The 23,955-nt window shown below is 36.8% G+C and overlaps 1 protein-coding gene across 3 annotated transcripts; it reads left to right on the top strand.

Moving 5' to 3' along the window:
• The first annotated feature begins 1,220 nt into the window (after positions 1 to 1,220).
• On the top strand, positions 1,221 to 23,707 carry LOC122012017 (WD repeat-containing protein 11-like). Of its 3 annotated transcripts, none has more exons than XM_042568465.1 (21): positions 1,221 to 2,292; positions 4,242 to 4,561; positions 4,661 to 4,752; positions 6,200 to 6,287; positions 6,387 to 6,568; positions 8,168 to 8,304; positions 9,575 to 9,641; positions 10,757 to 10,910; positions 11,028 to 11,142; positions 11,871 to 11,946; positions 12,048 to 12,230; positions 15,166 to 15,326; positions 16,668 to 16,773; positions 17,158 to 17,371; positions 17,451 to 17,728; positions 17,947 to 18,068; positions 20,363 to 20,507; positions 20,605 to 20,697; positions 22,393 to 22,466; positions 22,665 to 22,718; positions 22,804 to 23,707. In XM_042568465.1, the coding sequence occupies exons 1-21, from the start codon at positions 1,283 to 1,285 to the stop codon at positions 23,102 to 23,104; spliced, it is 3,972 nt and encodes a 1,323-aa protein (XP_042424399.1). In that variant the 5' UTR covers positions 1,221 to 1,282; the 3' UTR covers positions 23,105 to 23,707. The 3 variants fall into 3 exon arrangements, with proteins under 3 accessions (XP_042424399.1, XP_042424398.1, XP_042424400.1); XM_042568464.1 differs by having other exon boundaries at positions 1,221 to 2,298; XM_042568466.1 differs by lacking the exon at positions 1,221 to 2,292 and adding an exon at positions 3,461 to 4,128 and having other exon boundaries at positions 4,229 to 4,561.
• Positions 23,708 to 23,955: the final 248 nt, after the last annotated feature.

The raw sequence follows: 23,955 nt of genomic DNA, 5'->3' as shown, positions 1-23,955 counted from the left end.
GCCTTCGAGTTATTACCATCACCTCTTGGCATGTGCTTTCCTCAGCTCTTCGATCGGATATTCAATTCAACTCATATCCATCTTATCGCTCAGAGACTCTGACTTACTTTCATTCTAACTTGTAGGTATTCAACTGCTCAATGGACTGCTTTGACTCATGGAATACTAGGGAAGATATATCGAGATCTTGTGAGAGCTCCTATAATACCAGATGTATTGATGAGAGGCCTTAGATATCTTTACGAATTACAATATCAGGTCAAAAGCACATCACTCGCCAAACTTACACTGCATTTGTTTGCATGACAATATGGCACAATGCGAGTGATTGTGTCTTTATTTGCCTTGAACTCAGCTCACAGTTGCCATTAAAGACCAATGCGACTAGATTTAAAAATAACTAATATGTCTAATAATCAAGTTAAATCAATTAATTTAAAGCTTAAACTAAAATATTATAGAAATACTTATATCCCCGAATTATATTTTTTTAATCTATATTCAAAATTTAAATATTTCATCATTTTTTATAAAATTTATTGTATCTTTTAAAATAAATGAGTGAAATTAATTATTTTATTTATTTCTGTCCAAGCAAATATGAAATGACGAGTTAATACGGAATATAAAATGAATTAGGGATTAGGCACCTGAACTCGTGTTTATTTGATTGACTTTATACCGTTTAGTTTTACAAGTTTCCCTTGAGGCGAAATAGCGTTGCAAGTTGAGCATCGAGTCGTTCATTAGTATTACCACGTTCTCTTCCTGGTGTTGCAAAGGTTGGAACCGCCAACCCAGCGGCCCCCTCACCCCGGCCCCACAAGTATGAGAGGGAGTAAATCACGGTGAATACGGGCCCGGCTATTCGCATTTGCTGCCGCAGACCCTCGACCTCTCGACCCATGTTGCAAGAATCCATGTCATAACCGGCTGATCCCGCCCGTGGGGGCCTCTTCCTGGTGTGATTATTATGTTGTAAAGGTTGGAACCGCCAACCCAGCGGCCCCCTCACCCCGGCCCCACAAGTATGAGAGGGAGTAAATCACGGTGAATACGGGCCCGGCTATGACATGGTGGTCTCAGGTGTTTAGCACGGACAGATATTGATGTTATCGCATTTGCTGCTGCAGACCCTCGACCTCTCGACCTATGTTGCAAGAATCCATGTCATAACCGGCTGATCCCGCCCGTGGGAGCTTCCTGGTGTGATTATTAAAAAGAGGGAGAGAGAGAGATAGAGAGAGGAAGAGCCGTCAGCGGTCGGAAAAGGGTGACGAAGATGGCGTCCAGGTCGCCGAGGGGAGCGCGATCACACGACGCCTGGGATTGCTTACTACCAGGCCCGCCCAGCCGCAGCAACGGCGGCGCCGCCGACTGCAGCAATTTCGGCCTCCTCGCCTACGGTGCCGGAAGCTGCGTCGTCGTCGCAGACCCTCGATCCATGCAGCTCGTCTGCATTCTGCCTATGCCTCCCTCTCCCGCCGCCTCCGCCTCCGCCCACGCCTCCCTCGCCCCATTCGTCACCTCCGTTCGATGGACCCCCCAGCCTCTCCTCCGCGACCTGTCCTCTCACGAAGACCCTTTCACCTCCCACCTCCGCCTAGCCGCTGGTGATCGACAGGGCCGCATCGCCATATGGGACCTCCGATCCCGCCAGGTCCTACTCTGGCTCGACCTCGAGGCATCGTCTTCCTCTTCCTCCGGCCGGATGGGAATCCAGGATCTTTGCTGGGTACGCTCCGACTCCTGGCTTCTGGCCGCGATCCATGGTCCGTCGCTTCTCGTCCTTTGGGACACCGTCACCGGCCGCTGTCTGTGGAAGTACGATGCCTCTCCTGAGTATTTCTCCTGCATTCGCCGCGATCCCTTTGACGCAAGGCACTTCTGCACCCTTGGCCTCCGGGGCTTCCTTCTCTCGGCCATTGCCTTGAGTGGCGGGGACGGTGGTTCCGTCTCTATGCAAGATCATCGGATCACTGGGATTTCTGATTCATCCTCCGATCTGCAAAAGCTCGAGAAGGACTCCTCTGGATCTGCTTCTTCATTGTCTCCAGCTCACGCTCTCTTCCCTCTTTTCTTTGCAAGGCTTTGCTTCTCGCCCGTATCGAAGTCCATCCTCGTTGCGACCTTCCCCAAGGAGCTTATTGTTTTTGACCTGAATTATGGGACGACACTGTCGGCCATTCCACTGCCTCGTGGATTCAGCAAGTTTATGGACTTGGTGCCAGATCAAGATCGCGATCTGCTTTACTGCGCACATGTTGATGGGAAGCTCAGTATCTGGAAGAGGAAAGAGTGTGTTCTCTGATTTTCTTTGCTTTCATGTTCATTTATAGCTTCTTCCTATATTTTCCCTTACACGTTCAAGATTTCAAGTAGCAATTATCTTGTCTACAGAACAACTAGATCACCTCACGAAGAGAAATTACATCCTGAACTTTCCTTGCAAATTAGGTTTGTGTCAGGAGAAAATACTAAAAAAGAAATTTAGCGTCGTTGAAAAATGAAAAAATGGATATGAATTATTAGTGGGTATCTCAAGGGAGGATTGATCAGATGGGAGAAGTTTATGATTTTTTCTATGATTAAGTTTTGGAGTTTCATCCATACTAGGAAAACACTTTGACGATTTTGCAATATGGGGAGTATATGATGAAGAATTGGTGTATGATAGACACCTTCCTATGAATGCTGATAAGTAATTATGGATGAAAATGTGGAGGAGCAAACTTAAAGGTGAATAGAAATTTATAGAAACTCTTTGTAGCATTTTAATGATGATCTTGAACCTAGAATGAACTGTCTTCTTTTGGCTCATACAGGTAAGCGTTCGATTTTTGTAGCCAATGAAACGAAATGGTGAATGCAAAATTTATAGAAACTCTAGTAAGCTGGTTGCATAAATCAGGCTAATTGCACTTTCTGGTCATTTGAGGATGAACTTGCACTTAGAATGTACTGGTTTCTGTTGCTTCATCGTAGAATTTGCTTGAAGTCTCTCTAATGTCTCTTTGAATCTTGTACTTGCCTAGTACATAACTGCTTGATTTTTGTGGCCAACCAAGGTTTGAAATTTCCATCTGTGCCACCACATGGCTGAAATTTACTGTTTCAGTAATTTATTAAAACAGGAAACTAAGTGACAGAGGGTAAGTTACTTGTCTGACCTATGACAAGCAGTGCCATATGGTACAAGCACAACTCAATCAATGTAGATAATGAGAGAATAAGTTTATCCTCATCCGACCTATGACGTGGGAGATTGATTCAGATTATGGCACATCATACTCTTATCCTTCCTATTATAGTTTTGATGCATCATATAGTAGCCCACCATATCAAAAAGCACGATTCTGTGTATATATATCCTATATTTTCACTAGTTTCAATTCAATTGGTGTCAATTTAAGTCCAACTTCTATTCCAACTCCCAATGGTTAACCAAAATATATTGAAAGAATCAATATTCACATCAGATCCATAATTTGGTGTTAGCTAGGTGTAATCAATAGTCGGGATGTTTGTAATATTTATAATTTATTGCTATGAAATTTTAATTTAAATGATCTTTTAATTGCAATAACTTATATTTAGTAGTAAATGAGCTAAATAGACAAGCATTATTATAGATAAAAGTTATTTTAATGCATATTGGCATGCTTGAGAGCATGACGAATTTTGGCATGACACCACCAAAATTGTACTATTTTGGTCTCAAACCAAAATTTCGGCACGACATGAGTTTTTAATCCTTGTAGCCAATTATTGTTTTCCGAAGTATTATGGTATTTGATGCTAACTAAATCTTAATTAGCTTCTGTCCTTATATTTCTTTTATTTTTCGTTTCATAATCTCTTTTTGATCCTAATACATGCTGAAAGATCCAATAGACAATTAAGTTTAGGAAGCTCTGTGCTGCCTTGCCTGTGTATGTTACTGTAAATTGGGGCTGGTGGGATAAAGGGGAAATGAATAAGAAAAGAAAAAACGAAAATCTATTGCACCAGATCTATTTACAACCCTTCCATTTTTTTTTACGGATAATCATACTCAGAACAATGAAGCTACGACTCTGGACTCTGTTATGGATATCTGGAGACTGATACGCATACAACTAGAAGCAAGTAAACATATATATTTTTTCCTTCTCATCCTTCTCAGTTATCTTTTCTGCCAATATCCATCAAATTCAAGTTTGTTTCCAGTTATCAACATTCATTTTAGTTTTTGAGTGCAGAGGAGAGCAATTGCATATACTCTGTGGAATGGAAGAATTAATGCCCTCCATTGGCACATCTGTCCCAACTCCAGCCGTTCTCGCACTCACTCTTCGCCAATCAGAATCTTCAGTTCAAAACATTGGCCGTGTCTTCACCAATCCATCAGACATACAAACTTCACTTGTCGAAGATCCATCAAACTCACAAGCCTCACTTGCTGAAGATGACACCCTTTCTAAAATTTTAAATAAGGAAATTGATGCTGCTCTGAAGACATGTTTAATCTCGATTTCTGATGATGGGAAAATCTGGAACTGGCTTCTTACTTCTGAAAGGGGTAAGAAATACACAATATATGTTCTTTATTTTGGAAACTTCTAATGTTGCTGGATCTGCTGTTGAGTCACTAATTCGATCTACGATAACATTTATGTAGATGTATCAGATTCTACTAAAGAACAAGTTTCTGGCAATGGAACCAATTCTCCATCTATAACCCTGAAACTCACTGAACCAGTGTCTATGAAGGTTGATAAATATCAAATTGTTTTGGATTATAGCAATTTTGTTTTACCTTTTGCTCTATTAGGTTTAACACTTTTCTTAGCTAGTAGGTTTCTGTTGAATTTTTTTGTTCTTATTCAAGAACAATTTGATGTTGTTTTACATTTTAAAATATTATAATTTCAGAAAGGCTTTAAATAGTATGATGAAAGATAATTATTCTTTTGTGGATAGAAATTTTCCTCACTGATATTTGTGTATCCTTGACTAAATTAATCTTTGTGGTTAAAGAGATGTTTTGCCATATATTAAAAAGTTCATTGAAAAAGAACAGGCTATCTGGGCTACTACACTAATTTTTCAATTTTGTAGTCTCTCTAGTACATCCTCTAGGCTTTGTATAGATTTGTGGTATACCTAGAACTGAACTAGCTAGGTTCCAAAAGTTAAGCAGGTGTATTTTTTACTTTGGGAATATGTAATTTTGGGTTTTTGTTGTTGTTCCTAATTTGGACTCACCGAAACTAATTTACAAATAGATCTTAACATGTGAAAATTTAGGCACTGATTAATAATAATACATTTTAAAATGGCACAAGTTATTATCTTGGTAAGGACAAAATCCTTCATTACATCATCTCCCTAGTCCATCCTCAGTTAATACTTAGTGTACAAGTGAACCCACCTTAGAGGGTACATTCTGGCTAGGCTTTATAAAATTAAGCAAGTGGGTTTGGGGGAAGTATAAATTTTAAATTTTAGTTCTTGTCTGCCCTTACAAATAGATCTTAAAATGCCACCACATATTTTAGGTTCTTGGTACATAATACTAGATCTTTAACAGGACACGGTTTATTATACCCTGTCTTGATGTGTAAGGACTAAAAATCCTACATTGCACCATTCAAGAATAAGCCACAACTTTCAGAAAGAACTAAAACAATAGGATTTCACATTGGAATGCCATCCAAATGCTATTAACCCCTAAAATAATGTTTCAGGCATTCCATCTTTCTTTCAAAGGTGAAAACAAAATATTTTCTTTGAAAAAATTTCTGTTTCATATTTACAGAGAATGTGGTCAACATATGGGTATTGCAACTAACTGAATTTGCACTTCTGTGCCTTTCTAACCATTATACTTGGACATTTATCAATCTAGTTAATGCCATAAAACTGAATGCTTTTATGGATTCAGCAATTATAAAGACATGTTGATGTCGTCTGCTTGTCCTTTTAGTCTGTTATTATTACCACTCCTATTTAATAAATTCATAAAAAATTTATTTCTTGTCTGGAACTTGCTATTGTCTTGTCACTTAGATATGCATCACATACTTATGGCTCCAGAGAATTTGCAAAGTCACTTCTGCTTTTTCTTAATATGAATAATTGTCCACTGAATGCTGCTGCTTTCTTTGTGCTATTGGTTTTCTAGCGATGTTAATAACTAGGTTTATCTTCTTTGCAGATCAGTTTGATGGGTCAGCTCCATCTTCTTTCTTCAACATTGACCACTCTAGCTGTACCATCCCCATCATTGACAGCCACTTTAGCTCGTAATCTTGGAGTTGCCATTTCTTTGTGATCCATTAACGTGTTCATGATATGCATCTGACACTTTATTTAACGTTAATTTTAAATTTATTTCATTGAAGGTGGAGGAAATAATCCTGCCCCAGCCGTTCCACTCATTGCTTTGGGGACACAAGGTGGGACTATTGATGTTGTTGATATTTCTGCTAGTGCAGTTGCAGTGAGCTTTTCTGTCCATAATAATCCTATCAGAGGGCTGCGATGGCTTGGAAATTCAAGGCTTGTTTCCTTCTCATATGGTCAGGTATATGAGAAAATTCACCATACAATCCTACTCTTTACATCACCTTCTTGTTGGACACAAAAGTGCTTGCGGTAATATTGCAATCCACCCTAAAAACAAGAATTAACATTGTTTTCATTTATTGGGGTAATGATGTCTTTTACTTACTAGAATTTGCAGTTATAGATCCGAAGGTGCAGTATTTAATTGATCTTCTGTATTTGCAATAGTAAATGAACTCGAACCCTGTGGTAACTATTAATTTTGACCAAGATATCATTGGTTTATTATCAATGCTCAAAATACTGTGGCACTTAACAGCTACCCTAGGCTCCTTTGTAAATAACACAAGAAACAACACGAATGTTCACAAAGAAGTTGCTAATAGGAAATAGGTTAGAAAGAACATGGAATGCACATGCACTGCAGATGATAACATTTTGATTGATGAGACTGTAAATAAAGTAAACTTAAAATTTAGAAACTAAAAGCTTTAAGTAAAGCTATAGCCGAATTTATGAAATGTTAATGTAACAAAGACTAAAAAAAAATAATAAACCCAGATAGCCTCATTGACTAGCCCTGGGGGGCCCGACCCCACGGAAGTTTTCCACCGGTCACCAGGATAAATTAGTTGTATCTTGGGGAAATTGCTTACGGTTCCATTGGATGAAAGAAGAGAGGAGAAAGGTAGAGAGGGTGTGAGAAGTCAATTAATAGGTTCAATAATTTAACAAGTTGAATCTATTAGAGTGAAAAATATGAAGGATATAAGGAGATTCTAGAAAATTTGAAATAAAAAATAATTTAATTGATTTCAATATTAGATGTGATATAACCTCACATAAAACTCAATGAAGAAATGAGATTCATGTGCTTGATTCCAGATAGTTAGGATAAATAGAACGACAATGATCACGAGCTTGGAATAAGATCAGTTGTAGCCTTCTTCAGAAAGGACAAGTTATTAAGTGGCATGTTTGGAGTTAAATCATGGTATTCATTCAGTGGTTCTATGACTCTGAAAGATAGGTCACTAAATGCGGCAGAGATCAAATGCTATCTTCTGGAACTCCTAGTGTCTATAAGGGTGCGTTTGGTTTGCCCCATTTTCATTTTCATTTTCTGAAAAACGCGCGTTTTTCATTTTTTAGAAAATGAGTTTTCCGCGTTTTTCGTTTTCTTAGAAAACGCTCTCTCATTTTCTTAAAAATGAACGTGGAAAACGCAAACCAAACGCGTTTCCCATTTTCTCAGAAAATGAGAACAGAAAATAGTGTGGAAAACGCAAACCAAACGCTCCCTAAGCTATTGTCATATTTCTCTGATCTTTTCTGATTTTGGAACTGATTATATGCCTTGGATAACTAATATGCATGTTTAAGTTTTTTTTTACCATGAAAACAGCTATTTATGTTAATATGTAATCAAAGTTTGAAGATCAAGTTTTTTTCTTCTTTAGAGCATGCTGTCTACATGCATATTTTTATGGAATCCTAGTAGTTGTAATCGAACTGGCAAACTTTCATTTGTACAATTTACCTTATGTAGTTGTATATTTGGAGTAGATATTGAGCATGTAATAGTTGTATTTAATCCCTTGGTTCTTGTTGAATTTAGGTAAATGACAAAGGAGGAGGCTTCACTAATAGACTTGTTGTCACTTGCCTAAGAAGTGGGCTTAATCGCCCATTTAGGCTCCTTCAAAAGCCAGAGCGCGCCCCCATAAGAGCATTAAGAGCCTCTTCATCTGGAAGGTTGGGCTTTAGTAGTGTTTCTCTTCATGCACTATAAAGACTATATATAATATTACTTTTATATCTATATCTATGGTATGTGTTCTTATTTGTTTAACTTTTCATAAGATATATAATTTTTTCAACAGAAAATAGGGAAGATTTTTGTTATCTTGACTTTATCAAGTTTGTTATCTTGTCTGTCATTGGTTTGGTCTTCAAAAACAATCAGCAGTTGCTCCTTCTGTCATGGATAATCATTTTGCAAATATCTATTCTTTATTTAAGTATCTAAATGGTACAAATAAAACCATCTGACATTTCCAACTAAAAGTTAAAGTGCATCATAATTCCAAGAAAACCTGTTGTTTTTTGTATATCTTGTTCTCAGGTTCACATTTGTTGGTTCCAAGTTTCTGTTGAAAAAGTTTTTCAGGCAAAGTACCTTCCTGCATAAGGAATTATGTTAATCTTTATCCAACTTTACTGTATGTTGTTTTATGAGTTTTATTACTATTTTCCTTGGCAAATACTTCAATGCCATGTATGATTATGAACTCTTTAAATGTTTATACTTTACGTTTCTGAAGTCAAATGTTGGAGATGAGGCTCTTGTTTCATCTTATGAGTTTGTTTTCTTATATGAGTTCCATATCACATATGCTTCTATTATATAATTCTTTCATATTGCAAACATATAAGCAAGCTGTTATGCCAACAGAGATCTCTTCCAGGATTTCTTGGCATAAGTAGGTCCACGTAATCAATTATAGCTCGCAATATGCATCAGTTCTTGATAGTTTTTCTTGTGTGAGAGACAACAGAACCAAACAAGACACTTTCTAGTTTTAGTAATAAATTAATTACCAATTCAAATCTATATACTTCATATTTTTCCTGCCCGTTTAGGAAATAATAAATTTCAAGGAACACAGTATCTATAAGTGATTTTACTTTTGATACTTGTCTTGACTGCTAACTGTTATTTAAAGTCCATTATTGGACATGACCAGTTGGCATAGTGCCAGCAAATGAGCACAAGGAATTTAACATGGTCCTCTCTGGCTGGCATAAGATTGGTTACATCACACAGAATACCACTGCAGAAACTTGCTTCTATAGGGGAACTATGGATTGGATATTTCCTGTCACCTACCATAAAAGCAATTGGATGTATTCTTCCTTGGATTGTAATGTTCAATGAGTCCATGTTTTCTCTTGAGTGCATGTTCTTTATCTATTTTTTCCCCTATAAAAATGATGATACCTTTTGGTGTATAACCTTTTCTAGGTATCTTCTCATTTTGTTTCGGGATGCTCCAGTTGAGGTATGGGCTATGACGAAGACACCCATTATGGTGAGTATATTCGGTTCAAGTGTTAACCATGGTGCAAGTATCTAGCCATTTGAAAAGTAGTGAAATGGTGGCCACTGTGGCACTTGCAATTATTTCCATGTTAGCAACTAGCTTATAGGTAGTTCCTTTTTTGTTATAAGTTTGAAACCGTTGAGAAAGTTTTATATGTCAATGCATCTTTTTTAATTGGTAATAAATTATCAAGTTAATTGCAAAATCTACTTTAAGAGTTGGCCTTAACCTATGTAACATATTAGTTATCATTTGTTTACATATGATTGTAAATTTGTTTTGATTGAATAAATACACTTCGTCTAGTATATGTAAAATATATTTTTTGTATCTCATACAACTACTTGGACTACCATGATGGCCATTGTCGTACATGAGCAAGGGGGCTGCTCAAAAAAATGTGGGAGGTAGATATAGAGAGAAGATTGGAAGGTATATGAAGGAAAGTACAGGGAGGAGAGAAGTGGATCGCTTCCCTTCTTTGTCAGAAATCTCTTTCCAAAACAAGTCAATGACAGTTATCCTTTCCCCAAATGAACTACCTTCTAAGTTGAGGTGGAGCAGATTGGTTGTCTTATAGATTTGGAGAGGAAGAGCAGGCTGGTCACCTTCCAAATTGAGGAAGCTAAGATTTCCAAATATGAGGGAGAATAGTTGATTTCTTTTAGCTAGGCGGATGATTCATTTCTTTCCAAATAGAGGAGATAGATAGGTTTCTTTCCAAATACAGCCAATTTGACTTGTACATAGTTTTGCTTAACTAAAAAATCATGGCATAACAATCATTGTGATCTATTCCATAAAATATGAGGTCATTGTAACAGGGATAATACAAAACTGTTTTTCTGGAAGAATAAGGATAATTTTGCTTCCCAATTTCTATGTACTGGTATTGCATGTTGCTGTTTTAGTTCATCTTCAGGTTAATATGGATTGGTCTTCTGTTTAATGGCTTACTAATCAAGTTGCATAAAAACTACAATGTTAATCTATTACCACTGTCACTTGTGGCATTACTTTGGGCAATAGTATACACTTGTAGCATCATAACATGTTCTTGCTATTCTTATATTTGAACTATTATCTTTTTATTGATTGTGTAGCTTAGATCATTAGCTCTTCCATTTACTGTGTTGGAATGGACATTACCAAGTGCACCCCGCCCTATTCAGAGTGGCCCTTCTCGGGAGTCCTTGGCATCAAAAGAACAGATATCCACTCCAAATACAAGTGCAAATACATCGTCTACTGAATCTAGTAAGGGGAATGTTTTATAAGAAAAAGTTTTGTTTTTCTGAACCTTTCTAGATTGACAACGTATTGTATTTATGACTGAAATTACACCTAAAGGAAGATCATTTATTTTTTTTGCAGAGGTGGCAAACTCAGACTCTACTGTGGATGACACATCAGAGAGTTTTGCATTTGCCTTAGTGAATGGTGCCCTTGGTGTGTTTGAGGTCCATGGCCGGAGGATTAGAGATTTTAGGTGTGACTTTGCTGTTTCAAAGCATATGTTTGAAGTATTCCCATCTCATGCCTAAACTAGGGTAAAATCAAGTGAAATATATGCATGTTTCTATTGTGAATTAGCATCTATTCTATGATCATATGTTGAAATATTCATGATCATTGAGCTCAATGTAGGTTAAATAGGGAAAGAATAGAGAGACAAGTACAGAAGTACAGAGATTTGGATTTGAAGATAGGAATTGAGGAAAGATGCAGGAGGATATGATATTTTCATGGGCAAAAATCTATTGGTCACCTTTGAACATGTCAATACAATCTCAATTTGTTTTCCCTTAAGCTCTGTGTACTTGGACGGAAAGAAAAAAGGATTTGGGTGTAGGATAAGATAAGAGAAAGGGAAGAGAAAATGAGATGCTTTGATGCTTCATCTCCACTGCTGGGCGCTAGAGTGAGTTCGTCTCACAGTACTCCTTCCACATGCCTTCTCTTTCCCTCCCCCCTCCATCAAAGTTAGCATATTAAAATACTGCCTTGAAATAAAAAAAATTGGAGGTATAACTTAGATTTTGCATTTGGATCTCATGGTGATGCAGATAGATGTAAAGTATGCTCAAGTTACCAATCAACCTGTAATTAGTACTGCCTGTGTTCTTTGTGGTTGCTTGTAACCTGGCTTCTTTTACTATGTTTTATGATATCTGTGGTTTGTTAATATAAATGATACTAAGCCAAATATGTTCCCAGACCAAAGTGGCCATCAACCTCATTTGCTTCATCAGATGGTCTAATCACTGCTATGGCATATCGTCTCCCGCATGTGGTATTTCTGTTGTTTACATACTGACCCTCCCTTCTTTTTGTATGTTCGTTTGCAGAAAACTCCTATAAACTGCACCCTTGACTTTCTTTTGTTTCTTCCAGGTTATGGGGGATCGATTAGGTAACATACGCTGGTGGGATGTGACTACTGGTCTTTCTTCTTCATTTAACACCCACAGAGAAGGAATTAGAAGGATTAAGTTTTCTCCTGTTGTTCCTGGAGATCGGAGCAGAGGGCGTATTGCTGTACTCTTTTATGACAATACATTCTCAATATTTGATCTTGTGAGTATGAAAGTGAATCTTGTTTTCTTTAAAGATTGACATGTTAGTCATTTAATGAGGTTAAACTTCATTGACTAACGACTTAATGCAACTAATCTCATTGTAGCAAAGAATAATTTAGTCTGAAAACGCACAATTGTGTAGCATCCTCATTCATCTATCTTATTTCCTCTTTTTTTTTGCTAATATATTGTCTTGAATCCTCTTAATTTTGTATCCTGGGTACAATTTCTTATCTCTGGACTTATGCTGATATGTATTCTTCATGTATTGCAAATATGCAAATTTGATGTCCAAGTCAAAATAAAGTTGCCATTCTTATTCATCATTTATGTTCTGCTTTCTTATGTTGATTGAAACTGGGGTTGTAAAGTTTTCCCTCAATTGATTGGAACAAAGCTCATCCATTACTGGTTCATATCAGACCTCAGTTGTAAAACATTATAAAACTGATCTCACCCCTCAGTAATAACCTGCCTAGCTTCTTTATCTACAAGAAAAAGGAGTTTTCAGTTTTTTTTATAAGTTTTTTGCTCAGTAAAAGTTAATGCTATGGGACCAAGACTGAGTAAAATCATATGAGGGCAGATTACCTTTTGTAATAACATCATAATAAATTACCTTTGTTAAATTGATCAATATATGCTTCTTCCTCCACTTGAGGAACTCACATACATACATGTACTGTGGTTAGGGAACATCGTACTCCTCAAATACTTGGTAGTGCTGTTCAGAAAATGTAGAATCTAGAAAAACCAAGACTGAATTGATTGAACTGAAAAATTGAATTCGAACTCGTTCTCTGATTTATTACCGGTCATCTTCAACTGATTTGGAAGTTCAAATCCTTTTGCAACTAGGGCTCTGAAATTGCTAGTGCCACTTGCCATCTCAAACGACAACACTTCAATTTTCAATCTGCAAGTAACAATAAAAATATTTATAAAATATTGAATATTAAGTTAAAAATAATTATATGGAAAATTATGTATAAACCTTGCTGAGCTAGTCTTCCTAACAAACCGAATTGAGCTGTCTAGGTTATCTGGGCAGGATGGGCTGTAATTTAAGATAATGTTATGTAATTTGTTTTAAATTAAAATAAATTCTGGCAATTTAAAATATTTATAAAATAAATTCTTTAAGGTACATGTATTTGTAATTATTTAGAGGACTTCATTGCAAATAGTAAATGGATTGGATTTGCAGCTAACCAGATGACAGTCCCTCAGGATGGGTGTGCACTAGAGCATCAAGAACATTGTTTCAGTGCCAATTAGTAAAGCATCGAGGCTATAGTTGGGAAGTTGTTCCTTTTTGTATTGGGCAAAAAAATGTTTCACTGTTCCATTATGAAATTTATAGGCATTTAAGTTAGTAAATATCAAAATTAGACCTGCTATGATATATGAAGTTGACTCGGGCACATGAGCAAAAGATGGGAGTTGCAAAGATGAGGATATTAAGATGGATGTGTAGATATACAAGGATGGATAAGATAAGAAATCAAAATATTAGAGAGAACATTGGGGTTGCACCAATTGAGGGAAAGTTTTAGGAGACCCGTGGTACGAAATGTACTTAGAAGACCAATAAACGTTTCAGTTAGGCAGGTGATGTGAAACTATGATAAATATGCACATCAAATGAAGAAGAGGCATACAAAAAAAAAAGATTTGGTTAGCAATAATAAAATAGTAGAAGGATCCATATAGCCAACCCCACTTAGTAGGATAAGGTTTGTTTGGTGTAGTTGTTATTGTTGTAAGTTATAAATATCAACCTGACATAATTATAGTGCCTACCATCTTGCCAAATAGGCCCATGTATGTGTAGCAACCACCAGTACCAAGCTTGCTGGTATGGATGCTACATGAGAGTTGAAACCATGGCTGACATTAATGAGACAGATCCCCTTAGATTGGGATTTAAATAACTAGTTTGGTTCACTTTGTTTATTCTGTCACTTTGTCTACATACTAATACATCTACTTACTCGTATATTTATTCACACATTATCTCTAAATTCTTATACTTTCTGAAAACCATTGTTATTAGCTTCATGATCAGACCAGGAAAGAGGGTAATTATATGAAAGATAGCAAGATGTTCATGGTGGACAATGCTGAGCTATGCATACAAAAATCCATGGGCCAAAGAGAAATTTGCTAAGGAAGCATGAATAGCTTGACACCATCTACAATTTTCTATTTTATCCGCTGACTCTTTGTATAAACTATGAATAGCTTCAAGCTGACTTAACAAACATTTTTAGTGGGTTCTAACTGGACAACACATCTATTGGGCATGCACTTCAATTTAGTACTAGGAGTGGGATTTTGATATTTCTGGGACAATTCTAGTGGTACATTATGGAATTTGAGATCAGCAGGACAGATATCGTTCCTTTTCATCTTTGATAACAATGAAATAAAAGTTAGAATACTATTTTCATTATAGGATAGCATTGGCTCCGGTGTCTTTGAATGTGCATTTTTCCAGATTCATCCTAGTAACAAGATCTCATTTCATCCTAATTGAAAGAAGAAATGAAATTTGTATTCATAACAAATTTGTGCAAATGCATTATGGAATCTGCAAAATTTATTGTCATTCTTGTCCTTCATTTGGCAAGATGTGAAATCAGCTACAGAGATCAATCGTCAAACAACTGCATGAAGGTTGACATCTATTGAACAAACATCAAATTCTTAGTGAAGGGGCATGTTTCATTTTCTTTTAGATAAGAAAAGAATCTTGAAGAGAGAACAATGTCTCATTGTAGGGATAGGCATTCATCTCAAGAAGATGATAGTGAAATGCTTAAGAATATTACCTTAATATGACTGTGCAATAAATACCATCATTTCCATAGTTGTCTGTTCAGTGCATCAGGCTCTTGTTTATGCTTTATACTAAATCCTATAAATCACAGGACTCGTCAGATCCATTGGCCAATGCCCTTTTACAGCCTCAATCTCCTGGAACGCTTGTTTTGGAGCTTGATTGGCTGACAAGACGAACAGACAGAAATGAACCACTGGTTTTATGCATAGCTGGAGCTGACAGTAGTCTTCGCCTTATTGAGGTTAATATGTAGGTTCTTTCTGCAACTTCAATTCCATTCTTTTCTTGCTGAATAATTTTGAGAAAGCTCTCATGCATCCCTTTCATGAATAACTAATTTAGCTGTGGATCAAATTAGAGAATTCTGCACTAGTATATAATAGTGAAGCCTTTATTTAAGATGATTGATGTGTGAAACAAGTAGGTTTTTGTAAAAATATCGTGTGCCATGACTCTTTTAGTTAAATGGTTTACACAATTTTTGTCATGTCACATGACTAGTTTAACTAAATAGATTAAATGGCTCACGTTTAGTCACATGACCCAGTCAGAATCAGCTCGTGTGACATGACTATTTTTTTTAAACTGGTCATAGAATGGTCCAATTTTTAGATCTCTTTTGAATAAGGTAAATTGTGTTTTTAGTTTCTCCCTACCACTTCCATTTCAACTCTAATCTTTTAATTTGTCTAATCATAAAAGCTATGTATGAACATGTCTGTATTATTTTAATAAATTTTCTCATTCTTTTTTTTCTACATCTAATTACTCTTAGATTGGCTTTACATATTAACCCTACCTCTATCTTATATTCTCATCTCTTTTACACTAGTTTTTGTAGTTTTGTTTTCTAATGGCTCAAAATGTACCCGTAAGTGTAACCAGCTTCTTGTTAGTCTAATGGAGGGCTCATGAGAATTACAAATTTGTAAATGCGCATATTAGGCCTTCCATTGTAGCAAAAGGTGATTACGCTTAGCCCAAGTGTCCCTCACTGCATGTCTCCCTGTTATGTTAAGGGAGGTAAATCACGGGGTCAGCTTATAGCCGACTTGCAAGTGGCTAGGGGTGAGAGGAATTTTTTTCCCGAGGGTATGTGCCCGTTGGGAATTGATTTCTATCCCATTGTAGCAAATCTGTCACCCTCTAGCCAACTGGACACCCCTTGGGGACGCATATTCGGCCATTCATGGTCTGTAGCATTGATGTCATATAATGCCAATCATTTCACCACATATGTGCAAATTACATGCAATTACAGATGCAGTACTACTGTGTATTGGTGCTGTCAAACACACAGCAGAGCAGCAGTACTGAGCAGAATTACTTGAGACTTAGCAGTTCCTCTTTAACCACACTTTTTTTTTTAACAAACAAATCATCCTTTGTGTCATGTTGTTTTGTCTCATGACAAGGCCTTCATTAGCTGTGTGAAATTTGGATTTTTTTTTATATACCCAATTATTAGAGATGATGATATCATGACTTCAAACCTCCTGACTCATAGGATGTTTTTGTCGATGTTTTATTTTTTGTACTTTTTTGGCAGAGTTAATTATTGAAATGCTTTTCTCATTCTTGTGCATTCAGAAGTGACACAAAGACTGGTTCAATCACAAAGTCCAGAGTGTTAAATGAGAGATTTCGACCAGTACCTTTGTGCGTACCTATGTTATTTCCAACAGCACATGCACTGGTAAGTCATATGCTAATTCAAAGAAAAATACTACTTTATAACCTATGCTGAAAGGACGCTACCATCCATGATAATCCTTTTGAAGATTTGATTAATTGACTAATTATTTTAGCAGCGCCTGATTACCAACACCTGGGCCCTGTTTACTTAAGAGAGACAAGAGGGAACCTAATTTTCCTAGTCTCTTTACACTCCCATCTCTCACCAAATAAACAGGAAATTAAACCTAGGGCAGTTATCCACTTTGCGTGGGCCATTGTCCTTGAATGGCCACTTTGATGCTAGATTCTTCATTATCATCATATCATGTCTTCTTTTTTGCGATGAGGTAATTGCACATTGTGCCGAAGTTATTCAGGATGACATCTTACACCACCTCTACAGGCATTACGGACAATCTTGCAGCTTGGCGTGAAACCTTCTTGGTTCATTTTGAACAATGCAACCACAGGTATTCTTCCATATCAGATTCCTGATCTGGTCCCAGCATCTCCAAGTGACCTGCGAAGCTTTATGATCGAGTCAACTCTTCCCTCTGTGGGTGATATCGTTGTGCCCGAATTACTTCTTAAGGTTCTAGAGCCATATCGAAGAGAGGGTAGTTATCATTGTTCTTGATAATTTTCTTTAGATATACAAGAGATATTGGAAATAATATTCTATACCCCTTTTTTTAGGATGCATTCTTGATGAGGAAAGGGTTGGGTTATATGCTTCATTAGTCAACAAAGGTTCTGCAGCAAGGTTTGCCTTTGCTGCTGCTATTTTTGGTGAACTTTCGGAAGCGCTGTTCTGGTTACAGCTACCACATGCCCTCAGTCATTTGCTGGAAAGATCTGAAAATAAATCACAGCAAAGCTCCAAGCCTGCATCAATTTCTGAGGCTGAAAGTGCTCTTCTTAATCGGATAGCATCACGTGAAAGGTCTGCAGGCTCAATAACATCAGAAGCAGTGGTAAACCTTATTAATTGTGGAAGAACATATTTTCTTTCTTATTTAGGTCCAGATATTTCCATTATTGCTACTTAATGTTCCAGTAGATTGTAACTGAATGATATGTGAAGATATATATGCACATTTAGTGACGTTTCAGTTAGACCTTTTTAAATAGCAAAAATACTATGATATCATGCTTAATCTTCTGTTCCTTTTCCAAATATATGTGTATGCAGAAGTATGGACAGCTAAATATGATGGCTTTCAGCCAAGAGGAATTGTGGGGAAAAGCAAATGAGCAAATTGCTTGGCATGCAAAACTAGATGGAGAAGAGGCAATTCAAAAGCGTGTTCATGAGTAAGTAGATTATGTATCTCTCATATCTATGGTTGTGCATCAAATTGCACACCAGGATTCCTGTGAATGTATGATAACTTGGTAGTTCTTATTTTAACTTGCTTTTGTGGATGGCCTAGAGGAAATTGCACAATATCCCAGTCAAAGTTATGACGGAAGTTGCACAATATCCTAGTCAAAGTTATGACACAAAGGCAACTTGTCGATGGTTAAAAGCTGAATCTTGTTTCAGTAAAGCAAAAGTTTAACACTTGTAGAATGGATCAATACGTTCCTCATATGATTTGACCCCTATGATTGTTTTTTAAGATTTAGCATATCATTATTCAAGGGACACAGTAATTTCATATGGCATTGGGTCTTGCTTGAGGTGGTCCCAGGTCATTATTGTTATTGCTGGAATTCTGGAAGCCACATGGGTTCCATTGCCAGAAACCAAGAGAGATAGGTAAGTTCTGAATTGTTGCTTAGTTCCACATTGTTGTCTGTGAATGCTTGGTGTCCTTATGTGTAGTAGTCATCGCTCCTACATGAGTTAACTGCTATTCTGGTGAATATGCAAAAGCTCAGCTGGACCTTTAGTGATACGTTAAGCCAGTGTCAAAAGGTGTTTTTGTGCTTGGGTTTTGGGTTTGGGAAATGACATCAAATCTTTCTTGAGGTGGGACCTGACTGTTGCCGTGAACAACAGAAGACAGATTATTAGTTGAGTTTTAGTTGGTCAATCTGAATTTCCTTGTTTTAGTGTCAGACTGACCAATTTAAAACATCATTTTATGGACTAGAGATAGTCTCTTAGGACCTGTTTACTTGGGAGGACGGAAATAAAAATTATGAAAAAATATCCATGGTGGAAAACTTTTACTTCGTAAAAAAAGATGCATTATTTTCCTTTCTACCATTTACCTAACGGGCAGACAGATTTATGAATCTATCAACATATCTTTTTTAATTATTTTCTCGTCTTCCTCCCTCCCAATTGAGCATTCGAATTTCTCCCAACTCGTAATCAGGCCTCACACAGCTGCAGACGGCGGCCCTGCGCGAGGCAAACTCGTGCGGCTGAGGCAAACTCGTGCGGCTGCGGCACCTCGTGTGACTGCAGTTGTATTTTTTTTTTCTCTTCTTCCTTTGTCTTTCTCTTCCTTGTTTTTTTTTTTGCCCTTTTTGTTTTCTTAGGGAAAGTTTTTTTTTCTTTTCTCTTTCCTTTCCCTAGGGATTTTTTTTTTCACTTTGGATTTCTTTCCTTCTCCATTCCATAGTTCAGAGTAAACAGGGGGTTAAAATTATGCTAAAATTATATCATCAGTGATTTGCTTTAAAGGAGAATGCTGGTTTTCTGAAATCAGAGGCAATTGCAACAAAACAGGTTCTTTTTAAGTTGTGAAATGAGAAATAGATTGATTGAACATTAAGAATTTCCAGTTCCTTTTCTGAATTGAACTAGATTTGAGAAACCTTTTTTGATTTTGAGAATCACCTGGTAGCCTTTGTGTAAGCCATTTTGTTCTTGAGGAATTCTTTCTTTTCCTCTGTTTCTTCTCTCTCCTTTCTCTTCTTCCTCTAATAACTTCATTCTTCCATGGGGCCAGGCCGGTGGGCTCAAGTTCAGTCTCAGGTTCGGTGTTACATGGTTCATCATTTTTTCATTCTTTCTGGTTGTTGGTATTGTTGAAGGTTTTGGAACTTAAATTGTTTTACTTCCCTGATGCTGGAGGTGATGGAAATTCATGCTTATGTATTTGCAAAGTGATAGTGCTTCATTTTAACTAATTAAGAATGTTGGTAGGTTTGGACATGCAAAATGGCCAATCCTCCTTTAACAAAAAGTTCACTGCATGCAATGAATATAAGTTTGAAAATGTTCTGTCCTGAATGATTATACACTTAGACTGCTATAACCAGTGCATTTGTTTTGTTTGGGTCTCCCTTTCCATCACCATTGTAGGTGACTGAAGCTCAAAAACATGGCCATGCCCAATGATTGTATATCACATTTGTCTATAGACAGGTGCAAAAATTAGGGCTGGTTGTAGTTGTTAGTAGTTGAGAATGGAGAAATATTTCTAACTAATTGTATTACTAGTCATTTTATAACTCCACTGTATCAGACAACATGATTTTGTATTTTCTAAAATATAGTAGAATTCTTTTAACTTAAATGCGCAACTGGCCACAAACAGTGGATAACATTGTTTCTACAAGAAAAAAGTGTCAAACTTACTATATAAATTGCAATTTTATCTATTTCTTATAGCTTGCTCGCTCAATTATATAATATATTGTTTATACAGACTTATCTCTGTTGGAGACTTGGAAGCAGCTGTAGCTTTGCTACTCTCGACACCACCAGAGGGATCTCAGTTTTATCCAAATGCTTTACGAGCAGTGGCATTGTCTTCTGCTGTGTCACGGTCTTTGCATGAGCTTGCTGTAAAGGTTGATAAGCATCTTATAATCTAATTTAGCCTATGAAACTATGAAACAAGAAGGTTTCAGAATACTCCTAAGCTTTTTTATGTAATGTCAATTCTAGGTTGTTGCAGCAAATATGGTAAGGACAGATAACTCACTGTCAGGAATCCATCTTCTCTGTGCTGTTGGAAGATATCAAGAAGCATGTTCTCAGGTTAGTTTCACTTGTATTCAATTGCACTGCTAATCTTTTAATCAGAATAGCACTAAGGTTTTGATCCTTGGAGTGTCAGTTTGGTCGAGTTCTGAACATTGGCCCGATTAAATTGGAGTTGCACTGGTACACTATGCAGAGTAAATGACAGAATTTTTGAATGAATACTTGGCAAGGAGATTGGGTGAATAATGAAAATCATAGCCTAGGTTGTCCCCTTCTACTTTATATATATAAGCTGACACATTAGAAGTGGACTCCTGTTCAACAATAGGTTTTTAATAGATACCTTGTTAGTACATGAACTTGTGGCAAATTCGGTCGATTTTATTAATTTCTTTAATCAAGTTTGGTTGCTGTGTAGCGATATGAGAAAGGAAAATATAGCTTGGTTATATTTGTGATTGACACCCACATTATAGCTGCTTTCAGCAAACACGTCCCAGAGATGGAAATGGCTTGGTCTTGAATGAACAACCACACGCTTCATCGAGATCAGCATTGAGTCCTTTAGGGAAGTCAAAGGCTCCTGACACTCACTTTGGATCATAAGTAGATCCTTCTCCTAGGACAATTTCATTTGTGCATTGTAGTATTCAGTCACACTAAGAATACCTTGTTGCATTTTATGGATCACAGACCAAATCTAAACACTGACTATATTTTCAAGACTGGAGTAAGATTGCTTGGATCACAGTTTTGTAGAAGAGGTAGGTGTGGCCATCTTTGGCTCTATTCACTTAATCAACCACGCCGTAACAATGAAATTCTCTTCTTCCTGGTTAGGCACTCCATTGCTTCAACCGATAGAAGTGGACAGATCCCAGAGAGATAGCCATTCATGCTTCCCTTTGCCTTTGATTACCAGAAGAGTAGATTGAAACCATTCTCAAAATTTCTCCTGTTCAGTCTACGTTGAGTGATCCTCAAAGAATGGTTATCTAAGTATAAGCAAGGTGGAGTATTATGTAGGTGTCTTGTTGATGGTGTGATTGTGATGGAGGTAGATGAGGAATAAACCATTGCTATTGTTGATGTCGGATAGGTTGTTTTCTGACTATGGTAGCATGAACCAAGAATTGGATGATAGGAATAATCACTATGTACATTTATCACTATACAAGGATAAGTACATTCTGATTGTTCCAAAATAAGAAATTGAAAGAATCCCTAAGCTAGAGGTCAATCCCATAATTATGGTATGACTTCTACAAACAACAACAAATGGCAATTCCATTAATCCAGGATCTCCTATTGATTTTGCAACATATAACTAACTATTGCAATGTTAAAATTGTTTTGATCATCATAAGAAATTAGTAGAAGAATATTACTTATTTGCTTTCTGCATGCTAGTCTGATACTTCAACAAAAGTGGGCCAATATACTGGTTCAAGGGCATCCGTTAGTTATATGTGCCATAGTCAAAGATAATGAATTTTGTCTAAAACATATTTGATTAAGTTGAAGTTAAGTTCTCTTAGAACTAAGTTGCTCTATTATGTTGCAATGTTTTATATCCTCGATGATAACACAGAAGAGGTGTGTCATATTCTCTATTGTTTAGCATTAAAGCAAGTGCTCAGGACATATATGCCACAACATGGTAATATGTAGCTTTTATCAAGAAAGTGTTTGGTCATCACAAGAATTAGACTTTAACCCTTTGTCTAATGCTGTTTATAAATTCTACAGTTACAAGATGCTGGATGTTGGACAGATGCTGCTACTTTAGCCGCAACTCATCTACGTGGATCTGACTATTCAAGGTGTGTGAAGCAAAAGCCTTCATTAATCTTCACCTGACAAATGTTTCTCACAAATTATTTTGAGGGCTTCATCTAGATCCTATTAATCTATTCTCATTTGTATCACAAGAATAATGCATGAATATGCCTTTCTTTTGAATGTTATTGTTGTGCAGATCTACTTTTGTGCATGTACTTAACCACTATTACCTATGTCAGGGTCTTGCAAAGATGGGCTGGTTATGTTTTGCATAGTGAACATAACATTTGGAGGTAATTTAATATCTTGAGTGTATTATATTGATCAGTTTACTGACTTATATGTCAAGTTGATAAATTTTTCTAAACACCATAACAGAGCCCTGATTTTGTATGTTGCTGCTGGAGCTCTCGTGGAGGCCTTTGCAGCTCTACGTGATGCTCGGCAACCAGATACAGCTGCAATGTTCTTGCTTGCATGCCATGAGATCTATTCACAAGCATCACCAAATAGTCAAACTGATGTTGAAACATCGATAACTGTGGACGAGAAACAAAGTTTTCAATTGCCTCTAAGGAATTTGGTAGATGAGGATATCAAAGCAATTAGTGAGTTCTATGGAGAATACCAAAGAAAGTTGGTGCACCTTTGCATGGACGCAACACCAACGTTTGATTGATGATTACATATGGTCTGGAGCAACTGCCAACATGTCCAATCTATGACCCTTTATTGTGGTCTACAGCCAGAGTATCTCTGACTTCTTGTTGAGATCTGACAACCAGGGGAATCCATCAAGCCATTACATTAACACAAACAACTTGTTTGAGACACCACAAGATGGTGAAGTTTGAGAGAATTTTCTTGGATTTCCTTTGTGGCCACGCTTGTTGAGTTTGTTGCTTTGACAAAATTTTCTTTGACAATCAACCTATCCTCTTTATGCTAGCAGATCGAATTTTGCGTTTGTATGTTCTTGGCTCGTTGAAGAGGAACAAAGAGGATACTATTGGCAGTTTGGTTGTCTGACATTGGAAGCAATTCAAAAAGATGAATCAGGATTTTTCTCAATCATTTTGCATGTCAGGCGGAACATCACTGTAAGATTTGCTTGGGATTTTACAGATCATTTCCACACTTTGCAAATTTAATATTCATGTTGAAGCCGGATAGCTGATGATGAAATTATAGTTTCTTAATTGATATGTTGAGTTGTATTTTATCATGATATGTATGACAATATTGTCTCCGCCTAAATAAATATAGCTCGAGTTTTTGTTCCTTTTTTTGCTTCTCTTGTTATCTCAAAACACACATTGTGCCATAATTCTAGCCTATAGTAAAGGATATTTGAAAATCTCTTGATAGAACTTTGAATATTTATCTCAATTAATAGTTCTTTAATAATTATTAGTTTACTGAGTTACAAGTTCTGATTTTGCATCGACCTGTAGGCACATATATTAATAGCATGGAAGAACAAACTGCATGTAGTTTGGGATTTGGTAGTCATCACACCCTTAATATTTA

Source organism: Zingiber officinale, chromosome 8A (assembly GCF_018446385.1).
Source record: "Zingiber officinale cultivar Zhangliang chromosome 8A, Zo_v1.1, whole genome shotgun sequence".
Taxonomy (NCBI): domain Eukaryota; kingdom Viridiplantae; phylum Streptophyta; class Magnoliopsida; order Zingiberales; family Zingiberaceae; genus Zingiber; species Zingiber officinale.
The sequence above is the reverse complement of the archived record's forward strand: the minus strand, read 5'-3'. Positions and strand labels throughout refer to the sequence as shown.

What these genes read in the sequence shown, in the direction of transcription:
- LOC122012017 (XM_042568464.1), top strand. Translation starts at nt 1,283, where the DNA reads ATGGCGTCCAGGTCGCCGAGGGGAGCGCGATCACACGACGCCTGGGAT. An exon ending in AGTATCTGGAAGAGGAAAGA is followed by an intron (nt 2,299 to 4,241) that starts GTGTGTTCTCTG and finishes TTTTGAGTGCAG; the next exon opens with AGGAGAGCAATTGCATATAC. An exon ending in TGCATGAGCTTGCTGTAAAG is followed by an intron (nt 20,508 to 20,604) that starts GTTGATAAGCAT and finishes TGTCAATTCTAG; the next exon opens with GTTGTTGCAGCAAATATGGT.